The sequence below is a fragment of the Salvelinus fontinalis genome, chromosome 27 (assembly GCF_029448725.1).
Source record: "Salvelinus fontinalis isolate EN_2023a chromosome 27, ASM2944872v1, whole genome shotgun sequence".
NCBI lineage: Eukaryota > Metazoa > Chordata > Actinopteri > Salmoniformes > Salmonidae > Salvelinus > Salvelinus fontinalis.
Window position 1 is genome coordinate 7,898,262 of NC_074691.1, and position 18,905 is coordinate 7,917,166.

The 18,905-nt window shown below is 43.5% G+C and overlaps 1 protein-coding gene across 7 annotated transcripts in view; it reads left to right on the top strand.

Annotated features, from left to right (window-relative positions):
• myo6a (myosin VIa) overlaps positions 1–18,905 on the top strand; it is a 90,070-nt gene that overhangs the window by 66,538 nt on the left and 4,627 nt on the right. For 2 of the 7 annotated variants that reach the window (XM_055884538.1, XM_055884539.1), the window contains exons 26-33: positions 5,182–5,390; positions 6,009–6,087; positions 11,718–11,878; positions 12,039–12,080; positions 12,537–12,575; positions 13,866–13,904; positions 15,595–15,701; positions 16,891–17,031. In XM_055884538.1, coding sequence (XP_055740513.1) covers positions 5,182–5,390; positions 6,009–6,087; positions 11,718–11,878; positions 12,039–12,080; positions 12,537–12,575; positions 13,866–13,904; positions 15,595–15,701; positions 16,891–17,031 — 817 coding nt within the window. The remainder of the gene's footprint in view (positions 1–5,181; positions 5,391–6,008; positions 6,088–11,717; positions 11,879–12,038; positions 12,081–12,536; positions 12,576–13,865; positions 13,905–15,594; positions 15,702–16,890; positions 17,032–18,905) is intronic. The other 5 variants (XM_055884543.1, XM_055884544.1, XM_055884540.1 and 2 more) reach the window with 4 other exon arrangements.

Consider the following 18,905-nt stretch of genomic DNA (forward strand, 5'->3'; position numbering starts at 1 on the left):
TCCACAATCTCCTTTTTTTTGATCACATTGAGGGAGAGGTTGTTGCCCTGGCAACACACTGCCAGGTCTCCGACCTCTCTATAGGCTGTCTCGTTGTTTTCAGTGATCAGGCCTACCACTGTTGTTTTATCAGCAAACTTAATGATGGTGTTGGAGTCATGCCTGGCCATGCAGTCATGAGTGAACAGGGACTACATGAGGGGACTGAGCACGCACCCCTGAGGGACCCCTCTGTTGAGGATCAGCGTGGCGGATGTTGTTACCTACCCATACCACATGGGGGCGGCCTGTCAGGAAGTCCAGGATCCAGTTGCAGGGGGAGGTGTTTAGTCCCAGGATCCTTAGCTTATTGATGAGCTTTGAGGGCACTATGGTGTTGAATGCTGAGCTGTAGTCAATGAATAGTATTCTCACATAGGTGTTCCTTTTGTCCAGGTGGGAAAGGGCAGTGTGGAGTGCAATAGAGATTGCATCATCTGTGGATCTGTTAGGGCGGTATGCAAATTTGAGTGGGTCTAGGGTTTCTGGGAAGATGGTGTTGATGTGAGCCATGACCAGCCTTTCAAAGCACTTCATGGACACAGACATAAGTGCTACGGGTCGGTAGTCATTTAGCCAGATTACCTTAGTGTTCTTGGGCACAGAGACTATGGTGGTCTGCTTGAAACATGTTGGTATTACAGACTCAGACAGGGAGAGGTTGAAAATGTCAGTGATGTCACTTGCCAGTTGGTCAGCACATGCTTGCAGTACATGTCCTGGTAATCCGTCTGGTCCTGCGGCCTTGTGAATGTTGACCTGTTTAAAGGTCTTACCCCTATCTGCTGCGGAGAGGGTGATCAGTCTTCTGGAACAGCTGATGCTCTCATGCATGTTTCAGTGTTATTTACCTCGAAACGAGCATAGAAGTAGTTTAGGTCGTCTGGAAGGCTCGTGTCACTGGGCAGCTCTCGGCTGTGCTTCTCTTTGTAGTCTAATGGTTTGCAAGCCCTGCCACATCCGACGAACGTCAGAGCCGGCGTAGTACGATTCGATCTTAGTCCTGTATTGACGCTTTGCCTGTTTGATTGTTCGTCAGAGGGCATAGTGGGATTTCTTATAAGCTTCCTGGCTAGAGTCCCGCTCCTTGAAAGCGACAGCTCTAGCCTTTAGCTCAGTGCGAATGTTGCCTGTAATCCGTGGCTTCTGGTTGGGGTATGTACGTACGGTCACTGTGGGCACGACGTCATCGATGCACTTATTGATGAAGCAAATGACTGATGTGGTGTACTCCTCAATGCCATCGGAGGAATCCCAGAACATATTCAAGTCTGTGCTAGCAAAACAGTCCTGTAGTTTAGCATCTGCTTCATCTGACCACTTTTTTTATTGATCAAGTCACTGGTGCTTCCTGCTTTAATGTTTGCTTGTAAGCAGGAATCAGGAGGATAAGAATTATGGTCAGATTTGCCAAATGGAAGGTGAGGGAGAGCTTTCTACGCGTCTCTGTGTGTGGAGTAAAGGTTGTCTAGAATTTTTTTTCCCTCTGGTTGCACATTTAACATGCTGTTAGAAATCATGTAAAACTAATTAATTTTTCCTGCATTAAATTCCCCGGCCACCAGGAGCACCATCTCTGGGTGCGCGTTTTCCTGTTTGGTGGAATTCAGCTCATTGAGTGCGGTCTTAGTGTCAGCCTCGGTATGTAGACAGCTATGAAAAATACAGATAAACTCTAGGTCGATAGTGTGGTCTACAGCCCATCATGGGATACTCTACCTCAGGTGAGCAAAACCTCGAGACTTCCTTAGATATCGTGCACCAGCTATTATTTACAAAAATACATAGTCTGCCGCCCCTTAACCTGTCTAGGATCAGCGTGGCGCTAGCGGCACACCCCCCCACCCCCCCACTGAAAAACCAGTGCCGCGAAATTCAAAAAAAATATTTTTTTTAAATATTTAACTTTCACACATTAAAGTCCAATACAGCTAATGAAAGACACAGATCTTGTGAATCCAGTCAACATGTCCGATTTTTAAAATGTTTTACAGGGAAGACACAATATGTAAAGATGTACATCTATTACCTAAAAACACATTAGCATAATCCACCATCTTTTATTTGTCCACCAACACCAGTAGCCATCACCAATTCGGCTAAACTAAGATATTTATAGCCCCTAACCAACAAAAAAACTCATTAGATGACAGTCTGATAACATATTTATGGTATGGGATAGGTTTTGTTAGAAAAAAGTGTATATTTCAGGTAGATGGCATAGGTTACAATTGCACCCACCGTCACAAATGGAATAGAAAAACTACTTAGAGCAACGTGTTTACCTACTTACTAATCATCAAACATTTCGTAAAAATACACAGCATACACGAATCGAAAGACACAGATCCTGTGAATACAGACAATATTTCAGATTTTCTAAGTGTCTTACAGCGAAAACACAATAAATCGTTATATTAGCATAGCACATAGCACATAGCAGCCCAGCATTGATTCTAGCCAAAGTGAGCGATAAAAGTCAACATCGCCAAAAGATATAAATTTTTTCACTAACCTTCTCAGAATTCTTCCGATGACACTCCTGTAACATCACATTACAACATGCATATACAGTTTGATCGAAAATGTTTATATTTAGCCACCAAAATCATGGTTAGACAATGTGAAATGTAGACAAGCTGGTCAGAAAATGTCCTTGCGCCACTTAGACAGTGATCTACTCTTATACATAAATACTCATAAACGTGACTAAAAAATATAGGGTGGACAGGGATTGATAGACAATTTAATTCTTAATACAATTGCGGTATTACATTTTTTAATTTATCCTTACTTTTCAATACAGTTTGCGCCAAGCGAAGCTACGTCAAAAAACATGGCGTCCTAAGCCACTAAAATGTTTCGACAGAAACACGATTTATCATAATAAAAATGTCCTACCTTGAGCTGTTCTTCCATCAGTATCTTGGGCAAAAAATCCTTTCTTGGGAGGAATCGTCTTTTGGTGGAAAGCTGTCCTCTTGCCATGTGGAAATGCCAACTGCGTTCGGGATGAACTGAAAGCGTGCCCACCTATTCACAGCGTTAAAGAAATAAATGTCCCAAAATCGCACTAAACGGATATAAATTGCTACAAAACGCTTTAAATTAACTACCTTATGATGTTTTTAACTCCTATAACGAGTGAAAAGATGACCGGAGAAATATAACAGGCTAAACTAACGCTTGGAACAGGAGAGGGTCGGTGTCCTCCACGCGCGTGACGCACCAAGAAAAGACTTGCTAGCTACAGGGTTTTTTGATTTATAGGGCCTGTGAACGCGCAATCGACCCCATTGGAATCGTCATCACGTAAAGGCATCCAGGGGAAGACGTAAGAAGTGTCCGTACAGTCATAGCACTATCAGTGCCCTTTTAACTGACTTCAGAACAGTGGCCAACATTTCTGAAATCTGAATCCATGTCAGGGAAATTGCTGTAGAATGGGCTCTGTTCCACTTAGAGACAAAATTTCAACTCCTATAGAAACTATAGACTGTTTTCTATCCAATAATAATAATAATATGCATATTGTACGATCAAGGATTTTGTGGGAAGCCGTTTCAAAAATTACCCAATTAGCATAAATAGTCTAAACAGCGCCCCCATCCCCAACAGGTTAACTTACCAGACGCCGGTGTTTTATCCTGCCGATACAGCGTATAACCAGACAGCTGCATGTTGATAATGTCGTCGTTCAGCCACGACTCCGTGAAGCATAAGATATTAGTTTTGACTGTCCCGTTGGTAGTTTAATCTTCCGGGTAGGTCATCGATTTTTATTTTCCAAAGTTTGCACCTTTGCTAGCAGAGTGGAAGGCAGGGGTTTATTCAATCGCCTACGAATTCTCACAAGGCGGCCTGCCCTCCGGCCCCTTTTTCTCTGCCTTCTCTATATGCAAATGACGGGGATCTGGGCCTGTTCCCGGGAAAGCAGTATGTCATTCACGTCGGGCTCGTTGGACTTGATAAAGGAAAATGAGGATTCTGACAGATCGTGTTGAGTAATCGCAGTTCTGATGTCCAGAAGTTACTTTCGGTCATAAGAGACGGTAGCAGCAACATTATGTACAAAATAAGTTACAAACAAAAAAAACAATTGGGTAGGAACACGTAAAATGTCAGCCTTCTCCGTCGCCATGTTTACAATTGATAGTACAAAAAAAGTGTTAATTCCTTTGCGTCCAACTGATTTGTTAGCCTTTTAAAAGTTAAACTTTTTAGTGTAGAGTAGTGGGCCTTTTAAGGTGAACCTAACATCAAATGCTGTTAAGCGTGACTTCAGAGTCTGACGTCGTAGACAAAGCATAATTCAACGGATGTTTGGGTTATGAAAACCGAGTGAGGAGACGCTCTCTATCCGTGTCCTCGGGCGGTAGTAAAACACATCAAACACAGGCCCACAGCTGCGGAGCAGAATAGGGCCTGATAAAAGGTTACTTTGACGACAGATGCCTATGAATATTCATCAGCAGCAGTGTTGCTGTAATACGTTTGCCTCTAATTCAAACCTACACCACTGTCTGTGGAAGCTCTGTAAATGCCAGCAGTCACAAATGTAGGGCTCTGATTGGGATGAATGTGTTAGTGCTCAGGGACAGAGATGGCACCCAACAGAAATATGAACTTGAATACCCTCCCGTGCCATCAAGTCCAATTAGTTGAGGCGTGGGTCTTGATGGTCTGGGAAGGTGTTCCAGATCGTACTTCTGTTTGCTGCAAGGAGACACTTGCTGAATCCCAAACCAGTCCCTTCCTCTCGGCCCTCCATTTGCGAAAGTGTCCCAAAGCTGAGGGAGTGAAAATTAAGTGTGGAGTGGCTAATTAGACCCTTCAATAGCCAATTTGATTGAGCCAGCAAAGCTGAAGTGCTATCCCAACACGCGCCACGATTTTGCTCAATTTCATACAAAATAATGGAGAGGAGTGGCTTTAATATATGCATTGTGTATTTGTTTGTGTTTGGTTTCGAGGGTAAAATGAAATCTCTGTCTCACACCTTACCTGTACCGATGTCCTACTCCCCCTTCAATGTAGAGATTGGGTGGATACTGCACCCCGTGTTTGTTCTTACTTAGTCTTTACTGAATTCAATAAAATTTTGGCTGATGCCTTTTTCACGGGACTCCACTCTCTCCTCAGACTACAGTCATGACCCGCATGGACATCGACCACGAGTACCAGGCCCTAGTGACCCGGTCAGAGCAACTGCTGACCGCCATGCAGAACAAGAAGAAGGAGGAGGAAGAGAAGGAGCGACTGAAGAAGATCCAGGAAGAGATGGCGAGAGAGAAGAATAGGAGGGAGGAGGAGGAGCAGCGCCGCAAGCAGGAAGAAGAGGACAGGCGCCTGTGAGTGGAGGGGGATGGAGAGATGGAGGGATGAAAAGAGAGCAGAGGTTGTCAGATACATTAGTCATGCTTAGTGTCCTCCCCTCTTTTCATTGGTGTATAAAACCCTGAAGCAGAACTAATGGCCTATTGTATCTGTCACTAGATCCTAATTTAAGGCATTAGAGACGACTACCAAAACTTTATGGACCTCTGACGACTCTGCCAACTTTATATGCCTGGTAACTGAAGGGCACCGTCATGGAAATGGTCTAATAATTAGGCCTACCTACTGCTGAGGCACTTTGAGCATGACCATGTCAGAGGACCTTGATAAAGTCATAGATGTCGTAATGCAATTATCAGGGCTCTTCCAGTGGTCACTTACTGTAGGTTGGATTTAATCCAGGGATTATTTATTGGTTGGATCCAATTGAATTGAATTGATTCATGTTTCACCTCCCTTAATTCTGTAGCAGTGTCCTACCAGGATGCATAAAGTATTGATCTACAGACTGTATGAGCTTGACTAGTACTGAGGAGCTGCTGTATGTTACAGTATTGATTATGAAGTTCAACCTTTATGACTCGCTGTGACACCAGACCCGAACAGCCTTTCTTATTCTCCCTCTTCCTCAGGAAAGCAGAGATGGAGCTGAAGAGAAAACATGAGGAAGAGGAGCGGAAGAAGAGAGAAGAAGAGGAGAGGAAGCTTCAGGTTAGTGACAGTGTTCTTCTTCCATTGTTGGGTTCTCCTTGTCAATGGCTTTCGCAGGGCGTAGTACAATGCTTAACTTAATGTTCTCTGGTAGATGAACTCCCTCAAACTTCTGTGCTGCTCTTCTCCCCCACCTCCAACTCTCTCTCTCGCGCGCCTTCTCTCTCTCGCGCGCTTTCGCGCTTTCTCTCTCTCTTGCTCTCTGCATTCTCCCACCTGGTGCGCGCTTGAGCTCTCTCCCCAGGGAGCTCACGAGTTTGCTCTCCTCCCTCTCTCGAACTCTCTCCTCTCTTTCGAACTCACTCTCCTCCCTCTCTCTCGAACTCACTGACTAGCTCTCTACACCCCCTCACTCCAGTTCCGTGGAGATGGTTAGACTTCTGATGTTTATATACTGTCCATCTGGCTCCCCATGTTGTCCATCTGAAGAGGGATAGCACGAAAGCGCCCCAGAGATCTGACCCTGGATAATCTACAGGCTTTTTAGCTTTTATTGCTGAAAACTGCACTCTTAAATCAGTGTCTGGCCTAGAGCCCACCCTGAGCCAGGGACAGGGTTGGTGCTTACTCAAACAGCCTTTTTAACCTTTAGATACCCCATCAACATCACATTTGGCTTCCGTGTACGAATTGGTATGAATATGCATGATTTACACTGCAGATGTTAGAGTTTTGGGAGGAATGAAATGAAACACAGGGCTGTGACGGTCACGAAATTTCATCAGCTGGTGATTTGTCAAGCAAATAACTGTCGGTCTCGCGGTAATTGACCATTTAATTAACATAAACACATTTTAGCATATCCTGGCCTATAAGCCACTGATGCAGACCTTTGTAACATCTACATTTTAATAAATAAATCCATGTAATATAGCCTACACCTTCACAATAAATCCATAATTTATTTTAGATAGGTCTAAAGAAACATGATAGGAAGAGTCTATTTCAGAAGAACAGAATACCATACTCTGAGTTGTCCTTATGTTAGGTCCGGATCTGGCAATGCCAAAATGGCTGTGGGCTACACTAGTTAATTTAGCAGACAAGATTTGCTTAAATCGTTTGGAGAAAATATCCTTTATTTTATTCAGTTTTGTTCTGAGGGAGTGCGCACATGCGGCTATTCTGTGTTGAGCAGTTAGCATATAGGAGTACCTATTTCTTTGTTTAGAGTTATTAATGTAACACTAGTTGTTCTACAAATGTTGGGCTATATGTTTTGAATTGTAATACATTGTAATTCTGCATAATGCGACTCTAATGATGATTTGAAAAAAGTCGCTTGAAAAGACAAGCGCAGGCTGTACACACTTCATTAGTCTCTCATTCACAATTTGACAAGCACTTGAGAATGCCTAGAATTTCACTGCGGAATCCCGTGTGGCCGTAATGCACCCTAAAAAATCCATGCCTTTTGCGGGCAGTACCCTTTGCCCGGAGTGCTACGCTGTGCCGTTCTCCCTGAGTGCTGCGAGCTCCGAAGCACCTCTCACTACCATGGCTCTCCATCACGTGATTGGGTCTTCCTCACAGGCTACAAGTGAAGACAGACACATCGGGGACGCAACCGCATGTGTCCTTATCCAATTCCGAGGTGCATATTGAAGATATTGAAAGAACTGTCCACATTTACTTCAGCCTACAAGATGAGTAGGCCTTTACGAACAGCAAAATTACTAGCCTATGTCAGTCTACTATCCCCCATAGTACAAAAGTTGACCTATTATATTCTTTGCGAGAAATAAATATTCCAAACATAGTCTGGGACAGTTGTGGTTTGCAATGGATCTCAAATTAATACAACCACTAGTATCAAAAAATGCAATGTGACTGATGCAACAGATCAGAACATTTAGCTGAAAATTGATAAATTTACTAGGCTATTTCTTCACATTATAAGCGCAGCAATGCGCACATGACAGTAGGCTATAAGCGCTTATGTTCCATTAGCGGGAGAACACCATTATCAAAAGTGATGCAAATGTGATTATGCATGTCATGCTTTTATTATAAAGGTGCATTTTTATGGTAGAAATTATCTTCCCCAAACTTGAAACTCATGCTCTGCTTATGTATGCATGTCTGTCAGGCTTTACACCCCATATGAAGCGGATTTGTACTTAATTTTTAGAAGTTATTTGGCCACTTAAGTTGTGATACAAACCTTATCAAAACATATAGGCCTATGGGCTAGGCTACATGAACTGTGAGGCTATAGCTGTGTTTGAATACTCATACTAACCATACTACAGTACGTGTGACGTGGATTGAGTATATAGTATGCTTATTGGTCATAGTATGGATATAGTTAGTATGCCAAAAGTTCCCCGATGTCATACTAAATTTGCCAAAATATGAAGTATACACACAGAGGACACTATTTCCGTACTTTAGGGCCCATAATGCAATCCAGGGCCCCTTCGTTTTGAGATTTGAAGAAAATAGCGGAAAATGTGCCGTCGAAGTACAAGAGCGTATGCAAATTCATTGCTTTAATTAACTAATTATGACGAATGTTAAGAAAATGTTGAACAAGGTAATATAGTAATACCTTTTCAAGTAAGTTACCTTACACGTTATATTGGCTGACAATTTGTTAGCAACGCTGTCCTTATGAACCACATAGGTACATAATGCTGTAATGATACTCTGTTAGCTAGCTACCTAACGTTAGTTGGCTACTATACTTATACATCAAACTTGCCAGTATATTAACTATAGGATATCTAACTACCCAACGTTTATTGACTTGATTATTACCATCATTCTTAGCTTAGCTAAATGGTATAGTCCTGGTGCGTTCTCAATGGACATTCGGGTGCTTTCGTTAATTCGCTCTGGCTATCTACTCCGATTTCAGAGCACTCTTGTCTGAGTGTACCAGAGTGCAAAATAAGAAATTTACGATCGCACAACACCCGTTGAATATGGCCGGTGTCAGTAAACGTCCAGTAAAAAAGCGTAATTAAATTGTTGCCAGCATCACAGTTAGTCACCAACGCTCTGGATAACATAAACTGTCTAACCAACTCTGCTAGGGCGAGTAAAATGGTCAGGGGTCTCATTTGTGTCTGGAAGTAGCAAGCTAGCCAACGTTAGCTTGGGTGCTTGACTGCGGTTGTAAGGTCAGAACGCTCAAATCAGCCCAAGCGTCTAGTGTGCGCTCTGAGCGCAAAACGCTCCAAATTTACAATCTGACAAACGCTCTGAATTTACGAGCGCACTCTGGCACTCCAGATTGAATTTAAGAACACACCCGAAATCGTAAAATGTCTAACTAGTCATTTGTTATGCTAACTAACTAGCAAGAGGTTGCATAGCAACATCATCCATTTCCGGTAGACAGGCTAACAGCTCAACTGAAAGCATACTGTTCGTTTACAGTTTACTAAAATGAACTAATAGTATATACTCATTAAGTACGTAGTATACAGTATGTTAATATGGGTATTCGAGTACACAGTTTATGATTTAGAAAAAGTTACAACAAAAAAGGCATTTCTTGCCTTATGCTGGACATCATTCACAAGTTAAAGGCTAATATTGTCACCCATCAGCCTATTCTTGATTTATTCTTGTCTTTACATATACTAAATAATATGTGACATTTTGGGGATTTAGAAAGATGCTAATGTTCCAATCTCGAAGCAGGGGCAACAGGGAAAAAATGCATGTCTTCTATGGACTTACAATGAATTGAGGACACTTTTTCCGTGATTCATTTTCATGCCAGCCAGGTAGGCTATACTCCTGTTGTAAAGATAAGCAATGTACTTAATACTAGGAAATTTGAAATAAATCTAGTAGGCCTAGCCTATAGAAAGCTGATGGGATCCTCTTTTTAATAGATGCCATCACTGTTTTCTCACACAATAGCATAGCCTATAGAAATGTTGCGCAACATGAGCTAATGGGCTCTCATGAAGTTTTATTAGATTTTCGATTACATTTGCATTGATGTCAGAGTGATTAGAGGGACAATAGAGTGCTGCGTACCAGGCAGTTAGCAAGTTTGGTAGGCTACTAATGACCAGCAGCAGCATCAGAGCTTAGAAGCCTAATTACCGCGAATAAACGGTCACGTGGAATTTGACTGCCTTCATGACTGGTGACCGCCGGTGTGGCGGTAATATGGCCACCACCACAACCCTAATCAAACATCTTTTGATGCTTTTTCTCCACCTTTTAATGGTTCTGGTCTTCCTGAATGGAATTCCTCTCAGCCCAGGTGTTTCTTTCAGTGGTGTAAAGTACTACTTAAGTCGTTTTTTGGGGTATCTGTACTTAACTATTTATATTTTTGACTACTTTTACTTCACTAAATTCCTAAAGAAAAGAATGTACTTTTTACTCCATACATTTTACCTGACACCCAAAAGTAAAATTTTGAATGCTGAGCAGGACAGGAAAAGGGTCAAATTCACACACTTTTATCAAGACAACACATGATCATCTCTTCTGCCGCTGATCTGGACTCACTAAACACAAATGCTTCTTTTGTAAATTATGTCTGAGTGTTGGAGTGCGCCCCTGGCTATCCATACATTTTAAAAACAAGAAAATGGTGCCGCCTACTTAGCTTAAACGAAGGAATTTGAAGTGATTTATACTTTTACTTCTGATACTTAAGTATATTTTAGCAATTACATTTACTTTTGATACTTAAGTATATTTATAACCAAATACTTTTAGACTTTTTCTCAAGTAGTATTTTACTGGGTGACTTTTAGTTGAGTAACTTTCTATGAAGGTATCTATACTTTTACTCCAGTATGACAATTGGGTACTTTTTCCACCACTGGTTTCTTTAAACACAAGTTCTCCATTGATCTTATTGCCAAAAGAAATGTGATCTTTTCAACCCTGCCCCTTGTATTTTTCCCAGTACAAAACTTGACCAAAAGATAAATGTGCTTGGCTTGGTACTGTGGACTCCATTCCCTAGTTGCACACCTGAAGGCTGCTTATCTCCTGACCCTGGATGGTGGCCAGCTCCTGTAGACTACAGCTAACAGTCCCTCAGGGATCAGGCTCACTAGTGGATGTGTAAAGAGTCTAATCAGACCCTGCCACACATATAGCCGCCTCCTTTACATCTCTGTGTTTGAGTCCCTGACAGACTGTATAGAGACTGCGGGGGAGAGACAGATGTAGACTGGGAGGACGAGACTGGGAGGGCGGTGGGCGTGACGGGGCGAGGGTGATTTGAAGGTGCCAAAGGGAGTATCACCCTATCTTGTCAACCTGCAGTCATCCCGAGCCTGCAGCGATGAGCTGCTATTTTGAGAGCACTGTAAAACGTCATGCCCATGTTTATATGCATCATCTTCATACAAGGCGTCTTTGGTGCCCTTCATGAGTCTGGCTTGGGCAGGGAGTGACTTATGAAAATGTGCTCATAAAGGACATGGTGCAGGCAGGACCATTCATCATATTACTGGGTCCATCAGAACCACATGCCACCTTCAGCGTAACAGAGGAAATGAGGCTGTCTTCTGACTCGCCTCTCACTCCCACAGGGCTCATTCTGCACTGCCTTTGGTGTGTGATTGGATGCTGTACTTTGTGGATTTGTGCTTGTGTGTTACAACATCCTGGTGTGTGTATATTAAACTAAACGGCCTCTGCAGGCAGAGATGGATGTTCAGCTGGAGGCCGAGCGAGAGGAGGAGGCGCTGCGCCAGAACATCTTGGAGCAGGAGAGACGCGACAGGGAGCTGGCCATGAGGATCGCCCAGAGCGAGGCTGAACTCATCCCAGAGGAGAGCCAGAACGACGCAGGCCTGCGCAGGTAACAGCTCACTAACACGGCTAACACACCTCCATAGACCATCTGTAACCCTCTGATGCGAAGCGGAGATGGGGCTTGATGAGGACTTTGGACCTGGGGAGAGACTCCGACCGTCTGTAGGCCTGCCTAACCAATCTCTTCTCTTCTTCTCTTCTCCCAGTAACGGCACCTCAGGTGTTCCATCATCCCCAGAGAGCGCTATGTAAGACACCAAGATTTAACCCCTTAAACCCCCCCGTCCCGTTCCCTGTCCAACCTTAACCTGACCACTGAAGCATAACTACCCTGCATGCTGTAGCAATCTGCAAGCTTAACCAACCAACCTTACGTCTTACATGCAGACACAGCCATTGATTGATGCTAGGCTAAGTATGATATTTAAACCAAATACTAATTCAATTTCAGTTAGTGCTGACTTTTGATTCAGAATCACCTTCATTCACCAAGTACATTTACGTGTACCAGGAATTTGATTCCCAGACATGACTGAAGTCACTCTATCAAATCAAGTCCATTTTATTTTCAAATTATTGCCAGAGGAATGATCAGTCCTTTTTAACCAATCAAAGAAAGAGGAAAAGGAAGAACCTTTTCTTCCAGTTCCCCGTTGGCTCCTGTATTGTGTACGGTTGTAATCCTCATCATTCTCTTGTTGCAGTGGAGCTGGTGGATCGCAAAAGCTCAAGGGCATGTCCATGTAGGTTCCTTTTTAAAACTCACCTTCGCTGTGCAAATACACCTTCAGCACACTTGCACTTCTTTTAAATTCAGACGAGGTGCACGTAGAATATCACACGGTATATGTTTTCTATTTATGAACTATGAGGATCTGCACTTCTTTTGCATGCTTTTTGTTCTCTTTTTTTTAGCCTTGAGGCTGAAAAGAATGCATTGTGGGAAAAGCAACGGCTAGGCTGACTGCACTGACCGTTATCTTGATATTACTAATCTATTCCACCGTGTGCTGTAGCAGCATCTGCCAACTAGACCTCTGCTCCCCACAGCATTCCCACAAGCCTCTGAACTGCACCAACTCACTAACCTACGTTTTGATGGATGTGTCACGTTGTGAATCGAAGACATGCTTATGTGCACTCTGAAATGGTGTTTTGAAGGGTCATAATGGATTTGCCACATGGTTACTCTCTTTTACAAGCCACTGTTCCTGTCAATTTGAAAAGATTTCTTTGGAAATACGCTCTCTCTCATTCGGTAATAAGAAATTGCTTTGAAACACAGTTCTACATGTTCTAGGCAGAGCATAGCTATTAGAATGTACACGTTCTCTCAGTTTGCGTCACCTGAGGGTGTGCAAACCGGGAAGAGAAGCGCTACGTTATTTAGATTTTTTCATCCTTTGAAACAACAGGAGTGAGAACATCAGAGTGGTGAGTTTAATCAGTGGCCCTGTAGATCAAATCAAAGTTTGTTGGTCGCGTACACAGATTTGCAAGTGTAGCTAAGCGTTTCTGTTTATAGCCGCAACAGTTCACATGCTGAGCTCTGGGCTGTTCACACGGCCTCATGCGGAAAGGATCTCACACACTCACACACAGATTTATATTTGAGTCATTTAGACAGTTATCCAGAGTGACATACGGGAGCAATTAGGGTTAAGTGCTTTGCTCAAGGGCACATAGATAGATTTTTTTCTTCTTCACCTAGTCGGCTCAGGGATTCAAACCAGCGACTTTCCGATTACTGGCCCAACGCTCTGAACCGCTAGGCTACTGTCCGCCTGATCAGCCTCTGTATGTCACGCTACAATGTGAGACCTGCTCAGATTCAGTGACCAGTAAACCAGCAGTGTTCCAGGGAGGGAGGGAGAGTGCATTTATATTCCTGGCTGCACATGCACACACACCTTTTCTCTCTTTACACGCCTTCTTTCTCTCTCCTGTCTTACAACTGCAATCAATGTGACAGTTGGCTGGTATTGAAAGTGGTTCTAACTCTTATTATGCTGGGCTCATCATGTTCTTTTTAGGGAGGAAATGGCCAAGGAAATGTCTGAGCTTCTGTCTAGGTGGGTAGAAATCCTTTAAATTCTATGAATGAGATCTCAGGTAATCGTTACGATCACTTCAAATCTCTGGATCAACACGTGTGAATCTGCGTATCAATACTAATCTTCTTCGTAGAGATGTATCTTAATTGAGGCTAATTCTTCATAATTCCACTCAATTAACGATTGTTGAGTATTCCTACACAATTGGGTAGGGCTCCCCACCATGCAAATGGATGGATGATTGGTTTTCAAATCAGCCGGTGTCTTTTTAAGTTGTTAAATCTCAGACAATCACTTAACTTTAGCTAGCTTTTGCTACTGGTAAGTAAATAATGGTGAGACTCACTCTTCTACAACGGGGCCTCGTCATATGTTTGTTCCAACTATTATAGTTACTCACACATTATATAAGTCATCCACATCCTGATTCCTGGCCCGCTGATGTTGCACTGTAGTAGAGCTCTTCTTTATTGGGATCCCAATTAGCTGACGCCATGTGGCCAGCCGTCAGAATGACTGAATGAGAGATGTCTGCTGGAGCCCTTCGACTACACACCCAGCAAGCACTGTTACGTTGTCTGTTTACTAATTGGTTCAAGCCGCCTCCCACTACGCCCCATTGCGACACATGGCCACAGGAAGTGGGATCAGAAGGTGCCCCGGCCTGCTGGCCCAAGGTCGATGGGGCTGCGTGCTTCTGGGTACCCGGAATAGCCGCCAACGGTGCGAGGCACGCTCCCCTGGTTGGAGAGGCTCAGTGGCTCAGTCAGCCAATAGGATTAGAGCGTGGCCCAGGGCCCGCTCCAGCCTCAGATCCAGAGAGTCTAAAAGGGGCAAATCCCAGCCAGGATGTAATTAGCCCTGTCAGCAGTTAGCAGGAGGAGGAGGAGACGACGAGAGATCAGACTAGCAAGAAACAGCCACACAGCTGGAGAGTTGAACGACACAGGGCCAATTTCCCCGACACGGATTAAGCCTAGTCCTTAATCTGTGTCAGGAAAACCGTCCCATACAGTGCTAAATGGCTGTTCAACAGAATAAAGCAGTACTGGAGCAGCTCCATGACCAATTCAGTGGCCTTGTGGTTAGTGTTCTGCCTGAGATTGGAAGGTTAGGAGTTCGATTCCCAGCCGAGTTATACCAAAGACTGTAAACATGGGACCCGATGTGTGTCTGTTTGGCACTCCGCATTAAGGAAAAAAATTATGGGCGAGGCCCTGTGATAGACTAACATCCTGTCCAGGAGGAGTAGTTGCACATCGAGCTGCCTCACGCTACAGAAACAGGTGATAGGCTCCTGGTCCTATGAACCGTTCCAGCTCCATACAGTTGGGTTGTGAATAGTCTGTGTTACTGGTGTGGGGTTGTTAAATTTCTCTTGTCTAGCTGCAGTTCACCTGACAAACTTCACATTTCACCCCACATCATCCTGCTCCCAACTCCTCCAATGAAAATCGCAATATGTCATCATGTGATTATGACCTTTGATCTCTCTCGTTATGGATCCTGTCATTCTTGCTCCGCTGGTGTCGGGTGAAGTTGCCCCTAGACGCTGATCTTGGGTCAGTTTATAATTTTTCCCACCGATGGTTAAGGATTGGGGGAGGGTATGCCGATCCTACATCTGTACCTAGGGGGAAACTTCACCCCAGAGCCTGCTCTGGTTTTGGTTGTAATCCCACTGTCTTGATTGTTTCTGTGCTGCCAGAGGCCCACAGGTTCAGGCCACCAAAGCTGCTGCTGCTGGAACCAAGAAGTACGAGCTCAGCAAGTGGAAGTATGCTGAACTGAGGGACGCCATTAACACATCCTGTGGTAAGAAACTCAGCCATGTTGAATGTTTGGTTGAAGCTCATTTAGAAACTTGACTCTGACATTTTTACGTTAAGAATCTTGACTGGGACATTTTGCTGAGAGACTGTCGCTCCTAACGAACCTTATGCAATATTGAACTGTCAAACTGTTTTCTGAGCCTGGTTGGCTTCGGTCTATAAGTGAATTGTGATTTTACAGCTTTAACTTGCTCTATGGTTATTTATTAATGCCTACGTTATTATTTGATCACTTCCTTGTACATGAAAGTCATTCTTCTATCATTTAGTAGAACAGTGGGGTACCAGTAGTCAAATGTTGTGCTCTATGTAGGGCAGGGATCCTCCATTACATTCATCCGCGGGCCATTTTTTTGTAGTTGAGCAGATGGTTATAAATAATTTGTATACTGCAAATTGACCATAAGAAGCCAAAACGGATATGGTATTTGACCAAAACATAATAATTTCAAACCTTGATTATTGATTTACGCGCTTGAATATTCAAACAGATTCCCTAAATTAAAAACACTACGCTGATTTCCTGGGGATTTTAGTCTTATGTCCAACAACTATGACATAAAAAATGATAATAATTGGGGAGGGGGGGTGAAGTTAAGTCACCCCCGGCCCTATTGGGGAACCCTGGAATAGGCTTTAATTTTGGACGCAGACTCATTCATTCGCTGCTCCCCAAGCCCTGTGTCTTATGTGCTACCAAAAATGCCCAACAATGGGGTATCTGGGGTTGCTGACGCATTTGTATTGAAAGTATTCACAAAACAATCAAGCATGCTGATATTAAGTAGTGTGCCCATTACAGGGAGACCTTTTTGACAGTGAAATAACTCATTTATCTGGTAGGTAGGGAGCCATCTTTGTGAATTCAACTTTGCCAAGGCACTTAGCGGGTATGCTGATGACAGTTTAAATGCATTTTAACCCTAGTAGCAATTGTTTTAGAATTTTATGAAGACATAGAAAGACAAACCCATCATGCTGTCTTGTCTTTTTATTATTTTATGTCTTTTGAATTGTTGTGGAAGTAATGAAAGTCTTTTAGCTGTAGCTATCGTCTCTCTGTTGGTAGTCCTCCATCTCTGTGTAGCTCTGTCCTTTGTGGTGCTGGTAGACTTTAGAACTTGCCATGCTCTAATACCTCTTTCCCCCCCCCCCTCCCTCTCCACCCACAGATATTGAGTTGCTGGCTGCCTGCCGAGAGGAGTTCCACCGCCGGCTGAAGGTCTACCACGCCTGGAAGTCAAAGAACAAGAAGCGTGGCAACGACACCGGCAACACTGAGCAGAGGGCCCCCAAATCAGTCACCGACTACGGTAAGGGACCCCACAGGCCACCGCGTCCCCAACCCACAGGGTCTTTCAGACAGTGTTATACAGTACAACATCAATGTAGGCGTCTTATTATGGGTCTCTTTCCATGCTGTGATAGTCGTGATTTGGAAGCATACATTTTTTTATATTCTGCTCCCAGTATCAGACCTCTAGTCCCCTACTGATATATTCTACTGCAATACTCATACTGTGGTTGCATCTCAAATGGCGTCCTATTCTCTACACAGTGCACTACTTTTGACCGGACCCATGTGGGCCGTGTTCAAAAGTAGTGCACTATCTAGGGAATATGGTGCCATTTGGGACACATCCTGTTGGTGGCTGCTCTCATCCTCCAGCCTGACCTTCTCTCTTATTGTTCTCCATTGAACCCCATGCTGTCTCGCTCTGTGAACCACAAATGGGTCCTTTCCATGTACAAAACGTGGAGTCGCCATGACAACAAACAGCTATTTTTCCTGTTTGGCAGATTGCAGATCCACTTTGTATGTGCTGTTTGTTAGACAACTGCTTGGACTACATACCACGTACACAGCCCCCATAGAATTACATATATCTGTAGCTATGCCCAGCCCCCACCTCTCCTCCTCTCACTTAGGGTTCTATTTTCGTCTGGCGTTAAGACAGCGCTATTGTCAATCGCGTGCTTGTTTGCGATTTCGACCTGTTAAATCCCGACGCTCTTCTATTTTCGAACCCTAGCGCCAGGATTGGTAATTTACCTGTCTTATATGAGCTCGCTTGCGCTGAGGTTGGAGGGGTAGCAATATCTGATCTGTGTCCTTAAAAACGTGCGCCAATGTTGTTTTCAGTATGCGCTGGTGGGGATATTTTAAGACCAACCGAAAGCTGCTCTTAGCGGTAATGCGGTTGGATATGGCATGGATTTTGACAGCAGAAGCTCAGCCTGTCCAGCCATGATGCATAGTACCCATATACACATGGAGCAAGAGATGTGCTTTGTGCCCGTGAATCTCCTTTTTAGAAACTTTTTTTCCCCCATTTTGTTTCATTTTATTAAAAACCAGACATGTCCTCCCCTCTAAATGAAAGCAGTTTTTTTTGTGTAATGTCCAATGCTTTCGTTAAGTAGTCAAGACTATCGATAAATGGTTTGGATTGTGAGACTTCTTAGAAATAAATCTTTATCATCAAAGCTTTATTCAAAGATCAAGTTTGGCAGCAGCAAAACTGAGTGGACATCCCTTATTTTTTATCTATGTAGGCTATTACATTATTTTAGCCAGCGCCTGTTATTATTTTGGATGTGCATAAAACCCCTCCATGTAGACAAATTGCCCATCATGGAACGAGAGGTAAGATAATCCGGTGACATTAGTATTTAGAAACATTTTGTTATTTTCCGTTTTTGTTTAATTAAAAAACAAACCCTTAGTAGGCTACCCTTACCCTATTATAACAAAAGCTGGTTCAACAGCAATGCATCTGGTGTTAATCTTATCCTGGCCATGCATTAGCCAAGTAGCCTATCCATAGCGCATGCGGTATTAAGGCATGGAACGCCATGATTGGCTAGTGAGTAGCCGAGCCCTCGTCACAACCACAACTTGTTTATTCATCAAAACCCAGCCTTTTCCCGCCACCGCCAGCTATTGCGCTCATAATAACGGCTGTGAAAATAGCAACAACAAACACAATGTCGCCTGGACCTATAGCACTACCGCCAGCGCTTAGATTTACCATTGCGTTAGCTTTATTAAAATAGATCCCATAGTGTCACACAGCACAGTACCAGCTATGCCTACTGCTCTCTGACACATTAACAAGCCAGAGGCTGAGGAGAGCTCTCATATTTTCAGGCTCCAAGCATAATGTAACCTACAATCTAATGATTT